At 36.8% G+C, this 18,815-nt stretch overlaps 1 protein-coding gene across 1 annotated transcript; it reads right to left on the bottom strand.

Annotated features, from left to right (window-relative positions):
- Window positions 1-1,993: 1,993 nt before the first annotated feature.
- On the bottom strand, window positions 1,994-3,689 carry LOC113315006 (zinc finger protein MAGPIE-like). Its single transcript, XM_026563322.1, has 2 exons — window positions 3,199-3,689; window positions 1,994-2,528 (listed from the first exon to the last, which is right to left on the bottom strand). The coding sequence occupies exons 1-2, from the start codon at window positions 3,419-3,421 to the stop codon at window positions 2,038-2,040; spliced, it is 714 nt and encodes a 237-aa protein (XP_026419107.1). The 5' UTR covers window positions 3,422-3,689; the 3' UTR covers window positions 1,994-2,037.
- Between the last annotated feature and the right edge of the window lie 15,126 nt (window positions 3,690-18,815).

Here is an 18,815-nt window from a genome sequence, read left to right as displayed (position 1 = left end):
GCAAACGTGACCTGATCCGCGTGAAAATTTTACTGTACTTCTATAACAAGATAAACTACGACATACTCAAATTTCATCATATTCCAACGGTTGAATTTAAAGATATCATTATAACAAAAACACCGTATGAATTGGCTAAAACACGCCAATACAGAATGAAGTACGCCACTGTATTGAACTTTGGCATATAGAATAGAAGAGAAGTATGTGTCTAAATAAGATGACTTAACAAGTGATAGTGATTCTCAATGACACCCATGCAAAGTAGCAAGCCAATTAATGCATGATGACATAACAAATTATGAAGATAGCTGTAAAGGAATTCTGTTTCACCGAAACACAGTTTCAGATTGTCAAATCTTTGCAGTACTAATACTTACCTGATCCTCTTTAAATTTTTATGGTACACTTACAACTCAATATTCCACAACACACTCAAAAATCATAGCATTCCAACGGTTCATTAAAAAGATACATTACTCAGAACCCGACTACTTTCAATACGTGCATACAGAATTCAGTTCCGGATTTCTCACACTTTGGTGTACCTAAAGTGATCAGAACTTCGTGAAATTTCTACAGTAGGTAACCTTCATATATACAAACATCATACTAAAATTTCAGCTTCGTCCGATAAGCGGAGAATGAGATAAATAGGAATCAGTCCCCTATTCGGGATTTAAACTCAGCAGACCATAGTCATATATTGTGCAAGCTTTGCAGTAGCAAACATGACCTGATCCGCGTGAAAATTTTACTGTACTTTTATAACAAGGTAAACTACGACATACTCAAATTTCATCATATTCCAACGGTTGAATTTAAAGATATCATTATAATCAAATCATGCAATTTCTTACCAAGATCTTTTGAACCACAAATTAGGGTTTTGACAGAGAGAGAGTACCCACAAAAAAAAACTATACACACAATCAAAATAAACAATCATGGAGATCAAAGACATGAAAAACAATCAAAATAGTACACAAATCAAACTATTATAAACAATCATGGAGATCAAAGAAGAAAAAAAACATACCTGGAAAAAAACGTTTCCTCTTCTTTCTCCTATGGTTTTCTACGCACCAAACTCCTTCCCAAATCTCTACTCTTTTGAGAGATTTGTTGTGAGACCAAAATACACTAAAAACTCCTTCGAACTCCCCAAAGCAACCAACTCCCTAGTATTGTAGGGTTTTATGACTAACAGGGAGTTCAAGAGCTTTTTTTAAACTCCCCAGCGACTAACATGTGTTTTCTAGAGAGTTTAGGAGACTCCTCTAAACTCCCCCACGACTAACGGAGATTTGGAGACACTCCCTCAAACTCCCTCAGAACTAACAGGAGAAAACCTAAATACATTAAAATCTCTCGAACTCTCCCACAACTAACCCCTGATTTTCTTTTTGTAATTTAGGGTTTATACTAGTGAAGCTTCTAAACAGTGGTGAAGTAAAATAACTGAATGAGAATTATTGGATATCTCTCTAGCTTTGAGCTGAGTTTATACTCTCTTTCTTTGAGTACAAGTACTATTAGTGTCTATCATATCTTATTTCATTTTACTGTTAGTGTTCGTAGTACAGTCCAAAGTACCCATTAACATTTTTACACTGCTCATCGCTTCGTGCGTAAGACTGGCTTTTTATCTAATTTGATTAATTTCACCATTCCATTCATTTCTCTTTATAACTTGTTCTCTTTATAATTTGTTTCAAGGTATGCCAAAAAGAATCCTTAAGCTGGGGGTATTGGGTTGATGATTGACTGGGAATCGACGAGATGGTTGGTTTTCTGTACGTTTTGGGTGATTTATGTGCGCTGTGGGAGGTGGTCATTGTGTAATCTGTTTCATCATGCCCGATTGTGGCAAAATTATTATTATTTTGGATCAACTGATATAAATAAGATATAATGCGAAGAAGGCTTCATTTTAATGGAGACGACTGTTTCAGGTTATTTTTTGAGAAGACAGGTGAAAACACGTGCTGTTGTCTTGCTTTTACATACTTGAAAATGTCTTCCATTGCTTAAAATTCAATTTCTGATTGCGTATGTATATGATTGGCAATTAGTGTTAACTACCAATTTAACACTTAAGCATATGAAAAAAGATTGAAGAATGTAAATGAGCGGCGCTGTCCATCGGAAATCACGTTTATATTCTCTTGTACCACAAGTTTTTGAGTGGGCTTTCCAATCTGATTGAACTGCATATTTCTTAGAACATTTATCACATTTCCATTTCTTCTCACCATGTTTCCTGCGGAAATGCTTTTTGATACCTGTCAAGTCGCCCAATGCCCTAGCCGGGTTATGGTGAACACACGACGGCTCAGGACATATATAGACTCGTTTTCGAATTTCCGTAGTCGACCTTTGCTTGAGTTTCCATGGAAGATTATGGCCTCTTCTGTGTAATTGAAGGTTTTGATCTCTTTGAAATCCTTTGTTGCAAATTTCGCACACAAACCGGTTTGTTGCCATTAGAGTGGTTGGCGATAACGCAATGACTTCCGCACTTGGGTCTATATTATTTATACCAAATCGAAAAACAATTAGAGTTTATGTGACTATTGGTACATAGTTCCAGAAAGCTTGAAATACTGTGATTTCATGTGGATATATAAAGTCTTAGCACAATAATTGAAAACAGTGATATTGGAGAGGCAGTTAGCCAAGCTTCCTCCTGACAATTACTGCGAGTCTTTCTACTATATGAATATATATAGCTATAACCAATAATTGAACCCCTAGCCTCTCTCTATTTAGGTATATCTGACAACCAAAATATATACTCGCAATAATCCTCTAGCTACTGCTTTTATATAACAGGAATATACAATTGATTTGTGAAGATCATAATTTTAAGAACCCATATCATGAAAAGTCGGAAAATGTGTCATATAAGAGTTCTTCTTCTTAATATTACTGTGTTAAAAAGACGAAAACCCACGATCAGATCACCAAAACCAAGCCTCTAACATGCTAGGTAGTCGTGTTTAAGTTACTAAGTAATCAAAATTCTACATGATTAAACTCTCATAAGTGGAAATACTATATATAGCTAGATTGAGGTAAAGATATTGATAACTAACTAATTTTAGTCGGTGGAATATGTTGTTGGCGACACAAAAGCTTATTAACTAGTATTAGACTTTGTTGATCTCCATATAGAGCCAGAGAAGATGAGATTACCGGGATTTCCTGGTAGACTCCTTTTCTTCTTAAGAACACTTGGTAGCTGTAAGGGAGGGGAGATGTTGCTGTTAACCATGGTAGTAGTAATGGAATTAGAGCTGCCATCATGAGTTAAATGATCTTGAAGTTGTTGTTGGTCATAAAGATGTTGTTGAGCTACTGCTTCTTGAGTAGTGTTTCCAGAAGAGAAACTCCCACTATCTCCTGAAATGTTTGACATGATGAAAAAAATTACAATTCAAGTAGTTATTTTTCTTGCTCTCTTTTTGTCTTTCTTTCTTTTGATGAAATTAACTTTTCCTTCCTTTTGTTTCTTGTTCAATTATGTATGCTGGTCTCACTGATGGAGAGAAGAGAAAAGAAGGTAGATGGATAGATTGACGTTGTTTGTTTTTTGGGTACTGAACACAAGACCCGGGATTTGCTCTCTTAAGTAGATAGAGGAAAGACAAAAACCAGAAATTCTCCTTCATTTATGTGCTACTGTAGTTGAATGTTTGTTACCTTACTCCCAATATATAATTTCTTCTGCATTTTATTTTTGTTAATGCATTATTTTAGACACTTAAGAGGTCCATAATCCATATGTAGGAAAAGGTAGGTGTTTGAAATATGGGTTATGGAAATTTTGTGTGTGACTGCACGTAACCAAATGATTAGTTTAATGCAAAGCAAATAAAAGAACAATTCCCACTGAACAATTCGAGAGAAACCTAAATCAAACCGAAATCAGAAATTAAACCAAAATCTTCTACTGATTTATTTTCTAAGCCTAAAAACTCATATGCAAAGCCCTAATCGATCCCCAAAATCCTAAAAAATCCTAGAAACACCTTTGCTGAGAGCGACTCAATCCCCCCTTTTTTTGAACACCCTGATTTCAATCCTATTTCAAATGATTCCAATTTTTTCTACCAGCTAAACCTTTTATCCACCGGCCCGTTCACGATGTAGTCTTTAAGTGTGATTGGGATAGGTCTGTTTGATGTTGGTATTGCTTTTCAAAACCCTAATTTCATGGTGATGCAAAATTTCTAATTCAAGACTCTATGGTCTCTTCAATAGTTTTAACCTTTAATTCTGGCAATTTTGTTATTCTGAAAATCTTGAATCTTCTGATTTGATGATCTTTCAATTGGATCTGATAAAGCCTCAAAAGTGATGCTGTTTTTACCCCTAGCCGAAATTCATCATGAACCTCAAATTCCTCTCTATTCAGGCGGCGATACATCGGCTCTGCGGGTCCTCACTTCAAGTACCAAGGTTTCACTGTTCATCCTCTCTGGTTTTGCTGTCCTCTCAGTAATTTTTAAATCTTTCCTTATCTTCAGATTTTGATGTGGCGTTATGAGATTTAAACAGGTAAGCCTAAACCTAATTTTTTAGCTGTAATCAACCACAACCCAATATTACAACTCCATGTTTTCCTATTTTTCTTAGAATCAATATCAGTTAATCAATTTTCAAAAGAAACAAAATTGAATATTCAAACCCTATTTTTCTCCTATAAATACTGCCTAAATCCAATCCATCCTTCCTTCCTCTTTATCCATCCTACCTTAGCTCCTTGCTTGTTTAGTTTTTTCTCTTTCTTTCTGTTTCTCTTATGTTGCTTTCTCTATGTCTAGCTTTTCCGCTAGAAATGTTTCTTCCTTTGGATTTAATGTTCTTAATGCTAGGAATGTTCTTTTTCCTGATAGTTCTTGGCAGCATCAGCTGGTCGGTTGTTTTTTTACTAAAATAAATAAAAACTCTTTCTTTCTAGGCAGAGCTCTTAAATATAGATGGAAGCTTTCTAAAGAAATATCTGTTAGCAAGCTTGGTAGAGGTTACTATCTGATTAAGTTTGATTCTGGCAATGACATGTTTTATGTCCTTAGGCAAGGAACTAGAGTAGTATATGGAGATACTTTCCTCTTTCAACCTTGTGATTTCCCAGTTCTTCCTGAAAACTTTGAACTCACCTCTGAAACCTTTGAAATCTCTTTACACAAGCTTTTCCCTGAACAAACTAGAATCCCTAATGTCATTCAAAACACACAAAATTTTGGTACTCTTGTTGCTTTTGATGACCCTATTCACTACCTCAATGGTTACAACACCATGAAAATTAGGCTAAAGTTAGACATCACTCAACCACTCATTTCTGGTACAAATGCTCCTAATGATCGAGGATACACCAACTGGATAGATTTTATTTATCAAGATCTCCCAAGGCTATTTTGCAGCCACTGTCGCAGTAAGGGCACGAACGCAAGGACTGTATTGAGATTTACTTGCTCAACTTTCAAAATATGATGCTCCAACCACCTCCTGAAATACCTCCACAACCTGCAATTAGAGCCTTGGGACCATTTATAGAACCAGAGTATGATGAAGACTACCATCAAGAAATGCTTCACAATGTTGTTTTTGAAGACCCTGATCCAGACTGGAGTGATTGGGGATCCTTACCGTCTAGAGCCACTGAATCCTCTGATCAAGACAAGTCTACTGTTTCTTTCTTCGACGGGGAAGGCTACCTGATAACTGGATTTCACTCCGATACTACTTCAGATCAGTCAAAGTCATTCTCAGAACCAAGGATAGTAGAAGAAATCAGCACCTTTGAGGATGCAAGCACTGAGCTAATATCCTTATCCACATCTTAACCTGCTGAGATTCAACAACCTTTCAGTCCATCAATATTTTTAGTTTCAGACATTGAGGAATCTGAGCTTATATCAGATTTGACCTGCCAAGTCCAGCACTAAAAAGATCGAACCCTGAGCAACAATATTACCTCCACAACGCAGGTATTGACACCTCATCAGCTCAAGATTCATCAAGAACAGTCACTGATGAAGATATTGTACAATGGATAGAGGTTTATCAACCAGCAAAAAGGCTCAAACTTGACTCCTTAGATCAAAAAGCTGCTACACCCTCTAGCAATTCCATCGTAGGCACATTCATTTCAGCTACTATTGAAGAAAGCTCTACAATGTCACCATCTACTGCACCACCAGATAAACGTAATTTGATAACACCAACATTCACCTCCTTCAGACTATCCCGATGCAACAAAGACACATTAAAGGGCCGGTGGATACTTCTCTATATCTCTTGACATCCCTTTATTTTTGGTTCACTCTGTCTATAACCATCCGTAGAATGTTTGTTTTAAATGCTTGCTTAATATGTTTGCTTGCTTCTGTTTAGTTATCTAGGTTGAGCTGATGGTTTCCACCTTTTTTGGTTGCTCGATATAAATATCTATGTTTATATGTTATAATCTTATGTATAGTATAAGTTTGCTCAACTTGGATCCTGATCCTTATATAGATTAGTTTACTAGCTTGTGTAATTTCGGTATGCTTTCCATTTTCTCTGATATTAGTAATTTTCCCAATTAGTATCTTGAGTTCTGTCTTCGAACCTTATAATCTGCATATCTCCCCCTAAAATATAGTCTAACCTGGTTGATAACTTAGACTTCACCTGTTTTCTAACACCTTCTGGTTACTAATTCTGTAGATTCTCCCTTCTTTTAGATCTTCTGATTGAAACTGCGTTGTCTTTTGCCCTAAAACTTACATTCATCTCTTTGCTAATCTGGCCTCTTATAAACTGTGAGATACTATTTACTAGACTGTCTTATTGTCTATCATTTGGTTTGTCTTCCTTACTCCTTTTTATTCTCTACTTTTAAGCTTGATATCGACTGTTTTTTATGCTTGTCACAATTGATTGCTATACTTCTTTATGAATTAGAAATCTGGTTTCCCCTTTTTTTCTTCTTTTTTCACTCTGACAACCTCTAAATCAATATTTTTCTTATAGCCTATTCCATTAGTGTTCTTTAACCGGCTGGTATACTTGTCTCTGACCTGCAATTTGTTCTTAAGTTCTGACACATTTTGCTTCCATATCTAGTGTAATTGACTCAGTTATTATTTTGTTGTTATCTGCAACTACAGATTAAATGTGTATTTTGTGTTTCTGCTTTTAGATTAACTCATTAACACTTTCTTAAATTTGTTCTGATCTCTATTTACCCAGCTCAGTTGTTATCTTACATCCTTGTTCACTGCATTTTAGGCTGATTTGTGTTTTGCTTCCAAGGGCATCTGATTATTAACATCTTCCCTTTTCTTGCATTTACTGTCACAATTCTGATTTAATAAGTCTGCTTCTCTCTGCAATTTAGATTGCTTTAGACTGGCACTTGATATAACTCAGTAACTCCTCATTTAGTGTAAATCTGCTTGAATCTTCTTGATATCTGACTCTTTGCAGTCCCTTTCTAAGCTTTCACACTTGAAGAAAATCCTTAGTATTATAAGTCATCTTTCCTTACACTCTCATAGACTGTCCTTACATTTTTTTTTTTGCTCAGACCTCTACTAAATTCTAAGCTTCTTAACCTCAATCCATGTTGCACATTTGACACTTAACGGTCTTAACAGTTCCTCAATTATTTACCTTACCTTGTAATTATAGAATTCTCAAAGACTTGTTTCTGCATCTGTTACTGCTTTAAGTTTCGTTAGAATTACTCAGCTCCTTCTTTTATGCACAATATTCCATGTTGAATGTTATAATTTTCATAGTCTAACAATATCTAATCTTTTTCCACAAAACACCTGCTTCATCATTAAGCCCATTTAAACCAAATTCTACCATATCCCCAAAGCCCATTTAAATAAAACCAACACTGAACCTAAACTTATTCTTCCTCTCCACCTCTTAGCCAAATTAGACAATTTACCTTTTCAATATGAATATTATTTCATGGAATTGTCAAAGCATAAACCTCCCACCCGCAATTCAGCATTTAAAAGGACTAGTCTCTCTTCACAATCCTAGCATCCTATTTCTCTCCGAAACGCTTGCTAACGATCAACACATAAGAAGATTAGCACAATCCCTTCAATTCAATAACTACTTCAACATTCCCAAAACTGGAAGACGAGGAGGACTTTTCCTAATGTGGGAGGATAACCTAAACATCCAAATATTATTACATTCTCAAAATTTCATCCACACAAAGGTTACACCACCACCTCCAGAACAACCATGGTTCTTTACGGGTATCTATGGCCCTCCACATCCAGATATAAAGAAAAACCTTTGGCATGATTTTCCAACAATATTCAACAATATCAATCCTTCCACACCTTGGCTACTGATAGGAGACTTCAACGGCGTTTTAAACCAATCAGAAAAAAAGGAGGAAGACAAGTGACATATGCTCAATCTCAACCGCTTCTCACTTTAATGGACCAGATGGGTTTTATAGATTTAGGATTCCGAGGAGATCCTTACACTTGGACAAACAACCAATTGGGGCAAGATAATATCCTAGAAAGACTAGATAGGGGTTTAGCAAACCAACTATGGCGAACAGCAAACCTCCATGCGGCAATTACACACCTTCCAATAATAGCATCTGATCATGCCCCAATACTTTTACAAAAGAAAGCAATGGATTGACAAGGAACAAAAAACTACAAATTCGAACACCTCTGGCTCTCTCATCCCCAACTTAAGCAAATAGTCGAATCGGCTTGGGAACAATAACAGGATAATGAAGCGACACTCAACCTCCAACTAAAGATCATAACAACATGACAAACTCTCTTAGAATGGAACAAAGAAATTTTTGTACACCTACCAACGAAGATCAAGGAATCAACAACCAACATAAAGAATGCCCAACACCAATGTGCAACCCAAACAGGTTCAGATCTGGATCACTGGTTGATTCTAGAAAAACAACTAAGAATAGAACATGAAGAAATATTACAATGTCATGCAACATACTGGCAACAAAGATCTAGAATTCAATGACTTCAATCAGGCAATCTCAACACAACTTTTTACCACACTAAAGCTACCATCCACAGAGCTTGCAACAATATACAACAACTTAAAGACACACAAAACAACTGGATTACCAAAAAAGAAGACGTAGTTCAAATCATTCTAGATCACTATTCTCAACAATACACGGCCCCACCTACAGAAATAAATGAAGATCTTTTTGTAAACATCAGATCGAGGCTGACTCCTAGACAATCGGACCAACTTACGAAGGAAGTAACCACATAAGAAATCAAGCAAGCCCTTTTATCCATAAATTCTGAAGGTGCTCCAGGACCGGATGGCTATACAAGTAAGTTCTTTAAAGTTTTCTGGGAAACAACTAACCCTCAACTGGTAATGGTTAAGGCCTTCTTTAATAATCTTAATATGCACCCTCTCATGAATCACACAAACATAACACTAATACCTAAAATAGACCACCCTTCAAAACCTTCACAATTCAGACCGATAGGACTCTGTAACGTCACTTATAAAATCATTTCAAAAATATTAGTCAACCGACTTAGACCTATTCTCCCCTTCCTAATAAGCCCTTTTCAGAGTGCTTTTGTTCCACAAAGATCAATTCACGACAATATAGCAATTGCTGGGGAACTGTTCCATAATATCAGAACCTCAAAACTCGCCAAAGATCCAAAAATAGCTCTAAAATTAGACATACAAAAAGCCTATGATAGCCTAGACTGGGGATTCATCAAAACTTCATTTACAAAACTGGGATTCCCATCATCCTTTATAGACTACATCATGTTATGCGTTACAAGAGTTACATACTCCATCAAAATAAACGGTACACCCCATGGATACATCACACCAAGTAGAGGTATTAGACAAGGTGACCCACTATCATCCTATATTTTTATCATATGTGCTGAAATCCTATCGACAAACCTGGGAAACCTCCAAAGCCAAAAATTAGTTCCAGGACTTAATATATCACAAAAAGCACCTCTCATAATTCATCTAATGTATGCAGATGATCTTCTGATTACGTATAAAGCGTCAGATCAGAGTAATCAACACCTTAAAACCCTCCTCCAAGCCTATAGTTCTTCTGCAGGGCAAGTAATTAATACTACCAAATCAGTAATCATACATCACCCTAATTTAGACCCAATCAAAATAAATGATCTTCAACATTTTTTTAATATGCCAACCACTTCAAAACCTCCAACCTATCTAGGCATACAGTTTAAACAGGGAAGAGCAACAAACCAAACTTTCACTCCCCTTCTACAAAGACTAGCTAGAAAAGCAAAATGATGGATGACAAAATGCCTAACGCCAGCAGGAAGACTCGTTCTCATCAAAACCTCCCTAACACCAACCTCCAATCACATAATGCAAACACAAAACCTACCCAAAAATATACACAAACAAATAGATCGTATAACCAGGAATTTTTTTTGGGGACATGACTCAACAACCAAAAAACTACACCCCATAGGATGGGATAAAGCAACAAAACCAATAGCCGAAGGAGGATTGGGAATAAGGAAAAGCGCTGACCATAATAAATCCCTTCTCATGAAGAGAATTTGGAATTTACATGAACAACCTAACTCTATATGCGGAAGTCTATTCAGTGCAAAATACTTTAATGAACAACCAATTCTACAAGGAAACATCTCCATTCCATCCTCTTCCATCCCTCAATGGAGACAACTTGCTTCAATTATCCCTACCATGCAAAATTTAGTTTTCCATCGTATTGGAAATGGGTTATCAACACCAATAGAAGCGAACTGGATTCCACACTCCCCAAATCTAGATCCAACACATTATTACCCAATCAAAATGGTAGAGGATATCATCGACCCTTTCTCCCACTCTTGGAATCATGAAAAATTGAGCACCTTTCCCAATCAAACAATTCAAAAAATCATCAATATCCACCTTCCACAAAACAATACCCCAGATAAAATTATCTGGCCACACTCAAAATCAGGAAGCTACACTACATCTTCAGGATACAAATGTCTAACCCATGGTCAACCAACCCACACACCTTTACAACCTACCAAATTCCTATGGACTTTACCATGTCCACCAAAAATTCGGATTTTCTTGTGGAAAGTCATCAATGAAGGTTTACCAACCTTCTCTCTCTTACATCGAATCCATTTGACCAACTCAGACATATGCCCAAGATGCAATTATGATAAGGAACTAGCAAGCCACCTTTTAATTTACTGTCCAACTGCAACTACTTCCTGGAACAACTTATTCAATCAACTTACAAATACACCAAACACCAGCCATACCCATACCTTCACCTTAACTCCACAAACAACTATATCTCAAATCCTACAACAACCAACATCAACTGCGACAATCTCCTCCTTCTGTTTTCTATTCTGGACCCTATGGCTATCCAGAAATGATCTAATTTACCAACGAAAACAAACAACATCAGAAGAAATACTAGCCTGGGTACAGTGAGCTTCACCACCAATCATACCAGGAGCTACACCAATAGTCAACCACATAATAACTGATAAAAGGATGACAACAATATTGGTAGGCTGGTCCGCTCCAAATACCAACTGGATCAAAATTAACACAGATGGAGCAGCCAGAGGCCACCCAGGATTTGCAGGGGAGGGTTTCGTCTGCAGAGACTCTGATGCACGAACAATAATATCTTTGGCACAACCATTAGGAATTACTATGGCACTAACTTCAGAAACATGGGCCTTACTATTGGCTTCAAGAACAACAACAGAGAGACAATGGCCTAGAATTCTCTTTGAAACAGACTCAGAGAACCTCATGCGTCTCATCACAACAACTACAACACCACCGTGGTACATAGCAGAAATGATTAAAGAAATAAAAAACAGACTGAGACAAATTCCGCAAGTCGCTGTACAACACAACTACAGAGAAGGAAATCAAGCAGCGGACGGACTGGCAAACCGTGCAGCAGATGGAAGTCAAACAAGAAACTACTCAACCAAAATCTGGGACCAGGAAATCCCATCTTTTATTAGTCACATTTTCTTTCAAGATTCTGTGGGTACCAAATACCCAAGACAAGTTGTAAACTAAATCCTTTTATAATAAGTATATGCTTCAAAAAAAATGATTAGTTTATGTTGTTTAAACTTTTTGGAGAAACACACACAAATATAAAATGTATTTGTAGCCATAAACTTTTACTTTAAAAAGGAAGATAATTAAGCTAGGGTTTGCCAAAACGGAAAATGAGTCATTTGTCCAAATATTTTTAAATCACGGTTCAAATGGACGAGTAAAAAATAATTTGAGTGAAATGACCAAAAAAAAAAATAGTAAGGATGAAACTGGATACATCCTGTGTAAATTAAAAATAAGAAAAAAATATTTGAAAATGGGCACGATGAAACTGGTTACATCCTGCCTATTTTTACATTTTTGTCCATTTAAACAGTATCAAAACCTAACTGTCCATTTCACTCAGGAATTGTTGATTTTGATCTTTTTAACCAATTTTATGTTGACAAAACACACACATGATATGAAGATAGGATGTTGCTTAAAATTGGTATCCAAAAGCACATGCTTTCACTCATGCGCATGTAAGTTCAAATCCCATGGAATTTTCCTTTTTTTTTTTTGGGTACACCAAATCTCATAGTTGTTTTTTCTTCTCTTTCTTTAAGCAGAAATCCATAGTCGGTATGCATGCAAATGCTATTTTTATCACAGTAGTTCATGGCAGTATTTAGACAAAGAAATTCTATTTGTTAAACTTAAAGAATGATTTTTTTGGGACCATGGTCCTATTAGGCAACCTACCCTAGAGTTATAAGGGGTAACCTAAAGCATTGAAATGACTAACCTATCCTTTACCTAATTTAATTTAAAACCAACCCAATAACCACCTATATATATAACCACCACCTCCTCCCACCACCACCTCCCACCATCGCCGATTACCACCACCACCAACAACAACCACCGATTACCACCACCACCACCGCCGATTACCACCACCACCTCCGATTATCACCACCACCAACCACCGATTACCACCACCACCTCCGATTACCACCACCACCACCAACCACCACCAATATATATATATATATATATAGATTAATTTAAAAAATTAAGAAAGATATTCTCACAAACCTATTACTTGTCATTCGTTTTTGGTTGAATAAATTAGAAGTAATCATTAAAATGAGTTGAAAATGGAAGTTGCAAAGAGGTTTAATGGAGGATTTTTTTTTTCCAGAGAAAAGTTCGGTTATCAAGAATTAATTTTTTCTTAACCGAACTCAGAATTCGGTTGATTCGCAAAAAAATACTTTTAACCGAACTCCTTGTATTAGAACAACACAAGTCCATAAGTTCGGTTCCTTCGCAAAATAAGGATATCACCGAACTTTAGTTTACGAAAATAATGAGAAGTCCACAAGTTCGGTTCGTTCGCAAAAATGTTAAGTTTTCTTTATAACCGAACTCTACCTTTGAAACTTCGTAACCGAACTCTACCTAATTCGCCAAGAAATAAATTTCGTAGTAACCGAACGTTTGCCTAATTGCATATATGCATATATAAGCCCAGTTCGGTTGATTCGCAAAATATGTTGAAGTTTGCGAACCAACCGAACTTCTAACACTAGGTTACTTTTAACCTACAGTTCGGTTGGGAACTTGGTTGCGTCGAAGTTTACGAACTAATCGAACACACAAGATGTACCCAAATAAATTGTTAAGTTAAAAGTTCGGTTACCTACCATTTTATCCTAGGTAACCGAACATTACACTGTACGGCCAAAACCTCCATTAACGAGCGAGTTCGGTAACCTGCGTGTTTGGAAAACGTAACCGAACTACACTTTCAGGTGTGTTCGGTTACATGTTCTTGACATATGGTAACCGAACTGGCCCAAATCTACATAAAAAATTTCATTTTTTTTGAAAGTTTGGACCAATTCAACCAACATTATCTAAGTTTGAAGCCTACCTGGGTACCCAAATACCCTTCCTCCGGTTGTGGTTGGTAAAATCCATCGTTTTTCATGTTTTCCTTCTTCATCTTCTCTAACTTTACTCTCTCAATAATTCTACTTCTTTAAAAAAAAACCATCTGATTTTTTAATCTCACTAATTATCTTTAACTTAATCATCTCACTAATCATTACACTAACTAATCATCACCCAAAATTAATCAGGAGGGTAATTTAGGTATTAATATAAATATCTTGATAAGGGATGACCTATATTTACTTCTAATGTCTTTACCCAAAATAAAACCATGGTCCCCAAAAAAACAATGGTCCACAAAAAAACGTTCAACTTAAAAGGAGTAGCATGCTGGTAGAGTGGTACATGCATGTCCTCCAACTGTGGGCTTGGGTATATTTGCTGGGCTTTAAGTTTTGAGTTAGCTTATTCTATTTGTTCGTTCGTCCTTCCGATTGTTAGACAAAGTCCTGTGAGCTAGATTAGCAGTTAAGTGTTGCAATTCAAAAAAAGTGTGGCCTAAAAGTTAACACTAATTCTCTCTCCTAACATGTGCTCGCAGTTGAACTAGCAGCGAGATTGAAGCGCTTAATGGTTTAGCGCCACAAAAATCACCTTTACGCTGAATGGTTCCGCGCTCACAAAATCACACGGATCACAAAAATCACAAAATTTGATCTGACGGCGCTGAACCAAACAAGCTGGGCAGTGGTCTGCTAATTTAGCTGCTAGATTAGCACTCTCATAGGACTTAGGAAGTAGTCCTGGCTGACGTGGACTGCTAGATTAGCACCCATAGGACTAAGCCTTAGTAAGGGACTATGGGTAGTTATAAGTAGGGTTGAGCATGGGCTGGGATGGTTTTTGCCTCGTCCGTATCCAATCTAATAGATTACAAGATTTTAAATTTGGCATCCGCATCCAATCCATCATCCAAAGGATTTACATCAATGGATGCACGGATGGACGGATTGGATGCGGATGATCCAACAGATTTCTTTTATGATTAATTTGAAACTAAAAAAATAAACAAAAATGACTTGAATGACCGATCAAAGAATTAAAAAAAATAAAAATACAATATGACTTAATTTTATGTCTCAAGTTCAAGCCCAAAAAGCTTGATTGAATAAAATGATGAAGTTATAAATCGAGTTTACGGCTGACTATTGAAAATATATCATTAACATGATATATCATAAGAATCTTATAAGTATTGTAAATCTTACATATGCGGATGGATTTTTAAGAGTGCATCTGCATCCAATCCAAAATCCGTCGTATTCTAAAAGTTGCATCCGTATCCAATCCACCAGTGATATGTTCATGCATCCATCCACAAAAATGTCGTTATGCCGGGTGGGAACCACGGATTTCGAGACAAATGCTCACCACATATTTTTAGCTAGGGTAGATTTTTCGACATATGCATTTCACAAAATTGGTTAAAAAGACCAAAATCAACAATTCCTGGGTGAAATGGACAGTTAGATTTTGATACTGTTTAAATGGACAAAAATGTAAAAATAGGCAGGATGTAACCAGTTTCATCGTGCCCATTTTCAAATATTTTTTCTTATTTTTAATTTACACAGGATGTATCCAGTTTCATCCTTACTATTTTTTAAATTTAAGTTAGGATGAATTTCATCCTTATTATTATTTTTTTTGGCCATTTCAACCAAACTATTTTTTACTCGTCCATTTGAACCGTGATTTAAAAATATTTGGACAAATGACCCATTTTCCGTATGCATTTGAAGGCTAGATTGTTCTGATCTATTTATGACATAATTTTAGTAGGTACTTTTTATGAGGTACTATTGTAAGTGACGAGGTTAGAAAAGTTCTTGAATGAAAATTTAATTGAGGCTCGACTTTTGTGAGGGGTGAGAAGGTAATGTGTGTAATCGCATTACTAATCAAAGTGTCCTTGTCCTAGAATATGAAAATTGGTACCCGAGATCATTTTCTGGGCACCTGACTCATGACAGAAGGCCACTAACGGTAAAACAAGTTGCTGATGTGTAGCAAACTCATTTGAATCGGTTGACGATTTTAGAAAATTCGTTTGACTCACGCTAACTCTATTGAAGTAACAACGACTGGTCAATTTGCAGTTTTTTGTAAATACTTGGGTATATAACCACCGCATGTATCGGCTACTCATTTCTATGTTTCTAATGATTCATCTGATAGTGAAAATTCTCATCAGTTCAGAATAATGGTTCACAACGCTGGTTACGACAAATAATTTAGGTAACTATCTTCGTCGCTGTAAGATTGGTTTTCCTAGGTTTGATGGTAGTAATTGTCGTGATTGGATCCGTAAGTGTGAGCGTTTTTTAAAGCTTAACTTGGTAGAAAATGTTAAAAGAGTAGATATGGATTCAATTCATTTTGATGGTAAAGCAGATTTTCTAGGTCAAATGTATAAAGGATGCGGACGATCAAGTATTGGTAGGGGACACAAAGATAAAGGCACGATGAAAGGAATGTTTCGATGAACTTTTCAATGCATTGGGAGAAACTATTACGGTCAATCTTGGGGGCTATATCAAACTTGCGTACCCAAGAGATGACGCTTTTGTCCGAACATCCACGAGAGCGAGGTGAAAAAGGCCTTAAGAGGGACTAAAGGTGAGAAGGCGTTGGAACCTGAGAACATTCATATAGAGGTGTGGAAGTGTTTGGGAGATAAAGGGATAACTTGGTTGACCAAGTTTTTCAATAGAATCTTCCAGTCAAACCGGATGCCGAATGAATGGCTAAGAAGTGTTATCTTTCCGATCTTCAAAAACAAAGGGGATATCCAGAACTGCACAAACTACAGAGGCATCAAGCTGATGAGTCATACCATGAAGCTATGGGAAAGGGTCATCAATCGTCGTTTATGAAAAAAATGTGCGTAACGAAAAATCAGTTTGGATTTATGCCCGGAAGATTGATCACGGAAGCAATTTTCCTGGTAAGACAACTAATGGAAAGATACTGTGAACAAAAGCGAGACCTGCACATGGTGTTTATTGACCTCGAGAAAGCATATGATAAAGTCCCGCACGAGGTGAAGAAGGTATCACCGAAGTACATAAACTTAATCAAGGATATGTACGACGGTGTTATAACCGGTGTACGAACATGCGACAAAGTTTAGAGCGATTTTCCGATCAGTATAGAGCAACATCAGGGATCAACCTTGATTCCTTATATATTTTCTCTAGTGGTATATCAAGTTACGAGGGACATACAAGGTGAGATCCCATAGTGTATCCTCTTCGCAGATGATGTGGCGCTAATTGGCGAGTCCAAGACAGAGGTAGAGGAGAAACTAGAGTGGTGGCGGAAAACTCTAGTATCGAATGGATTCATACTCAGTAGGACCAAGACTGATTATTTGAGTTTCGACTTCAAAGATACCATACCCGATTATGGAGATGTTTTGCTAGTGTTGATGGGTGAAAACAATTTGCTGGTTTTCTAGGAAAGTGGAGACTCGAGCGTGCTGGTGGAGACTCCTCGACCGAGAAAATTGCCTAAACCTTTTTCAAATAGATGCAGTGCACGGGAGTGTTTTGAGTTCGAGAGATCAATTTGTAGGCCTCCGGCCTAAACCAAGACAATGGTCGTTCCAGAGTCAATTCGTTCACAAAGAGGGATGAGGGTCGATCTGTAGGAGGGAAGCTGAGAAGTGTGTGTGAGATCAATGATGATCGAGGATTGTATATGTTTTGAAGGTTTTTTCAAGTTTGTGAACTGTTGAGTTTAGATGAAATAAGTTCTGATCGATTGAGTGATAATTCCTTGTTGGTCGAAATTGTTGTCGCTCAATCGTGGACTCAGAAACTGATTTATATTGCAAGAATAGTAAACACATTGATCCCCAGTAAGTGTGACGGTTGCTGGAGTTAGAGTGGGAAAGTGGGAAATCGTGGTCAAACCAGTTCCACGTGCGTGAGATAATTGGTTGATTGTCCATCTACTACTTTGCAAACTCCTTCAACTTCTTGCACGACTTACTCACATTTCTCATCGTGGGTGTACACACGTGTCGTAGGCTGCCAGACCAAAACCATAGTAAATATCCCCCATGTGACATGATTGATGTCTCACGAATATGGAATCTGCAAGGCAGACGTGTATTTAAGTAGTCAGTTGTTGACTTGACAAGACGATGAGTCTTAGCCTTGATGAGTCGAGCATAATGAGCGAATGAGGTATGCTATGAGACTCATAGATTGAGCATAAGGTGTCTGCTGAGACAGAATGATGGAAAGACGTTGAGTCTTGATAAATTGTGATTTATTGTTTTACCAGTTGAGGTAATAATGATGTTTCGATAACTTGAATCGACGAGCGTCCAATGAGATTGCTCGATCATGGACTTGTTAATAGGAAATTTTGTTGAGCACGAAGAAAGATCATAATGGCCGACTGATGAACCAAATATTGGTTGATGAACTAATGAAATATGATATAGCTAGATCAATGTGAAATTCTCGAATGTTGATAGTTGAATTGACATGAGAAATATTACTACTCGAATATTGATAGTTAAATCAACATGATAAATATTGCTCGGTTTAGCAATTAAATATTGATAGTTGAATCAATATTGCCAGTCTGAGCAAATATTGCTAGTTTGAGCAAATATTGCCCGATTAAGGAATTATTGGTAGGTGGACCAAATAAATATTAATTAAAAATACTGGATCAACATAAAATTATTGGTGTTTGAACCTGTTCATAATAATTCTTTGTGGAGCATTTGGTTTAAAACCCTAATTTGGAAT

Source organism: Papaver somniferum, chromosome 10 (genome assembly GCF_003573695.1).
Source record: "Papaver somniferum cultivar HN1 chromosome 10, ASM357369v1, whole genome shotgun sequence".
Taxonomy (NCBI): Eukaryota; Viridiplantae; Streptophyta; class Magnoliopsida; order Ranunculales; family Papaveraceae; genus Papaver; species Papaver somniferum.
The sequence above is the reverse complement of the archived record's forward strand: the minus strand, read 5'-3'. Positions and strand labels throughout refer to the sequence as shown.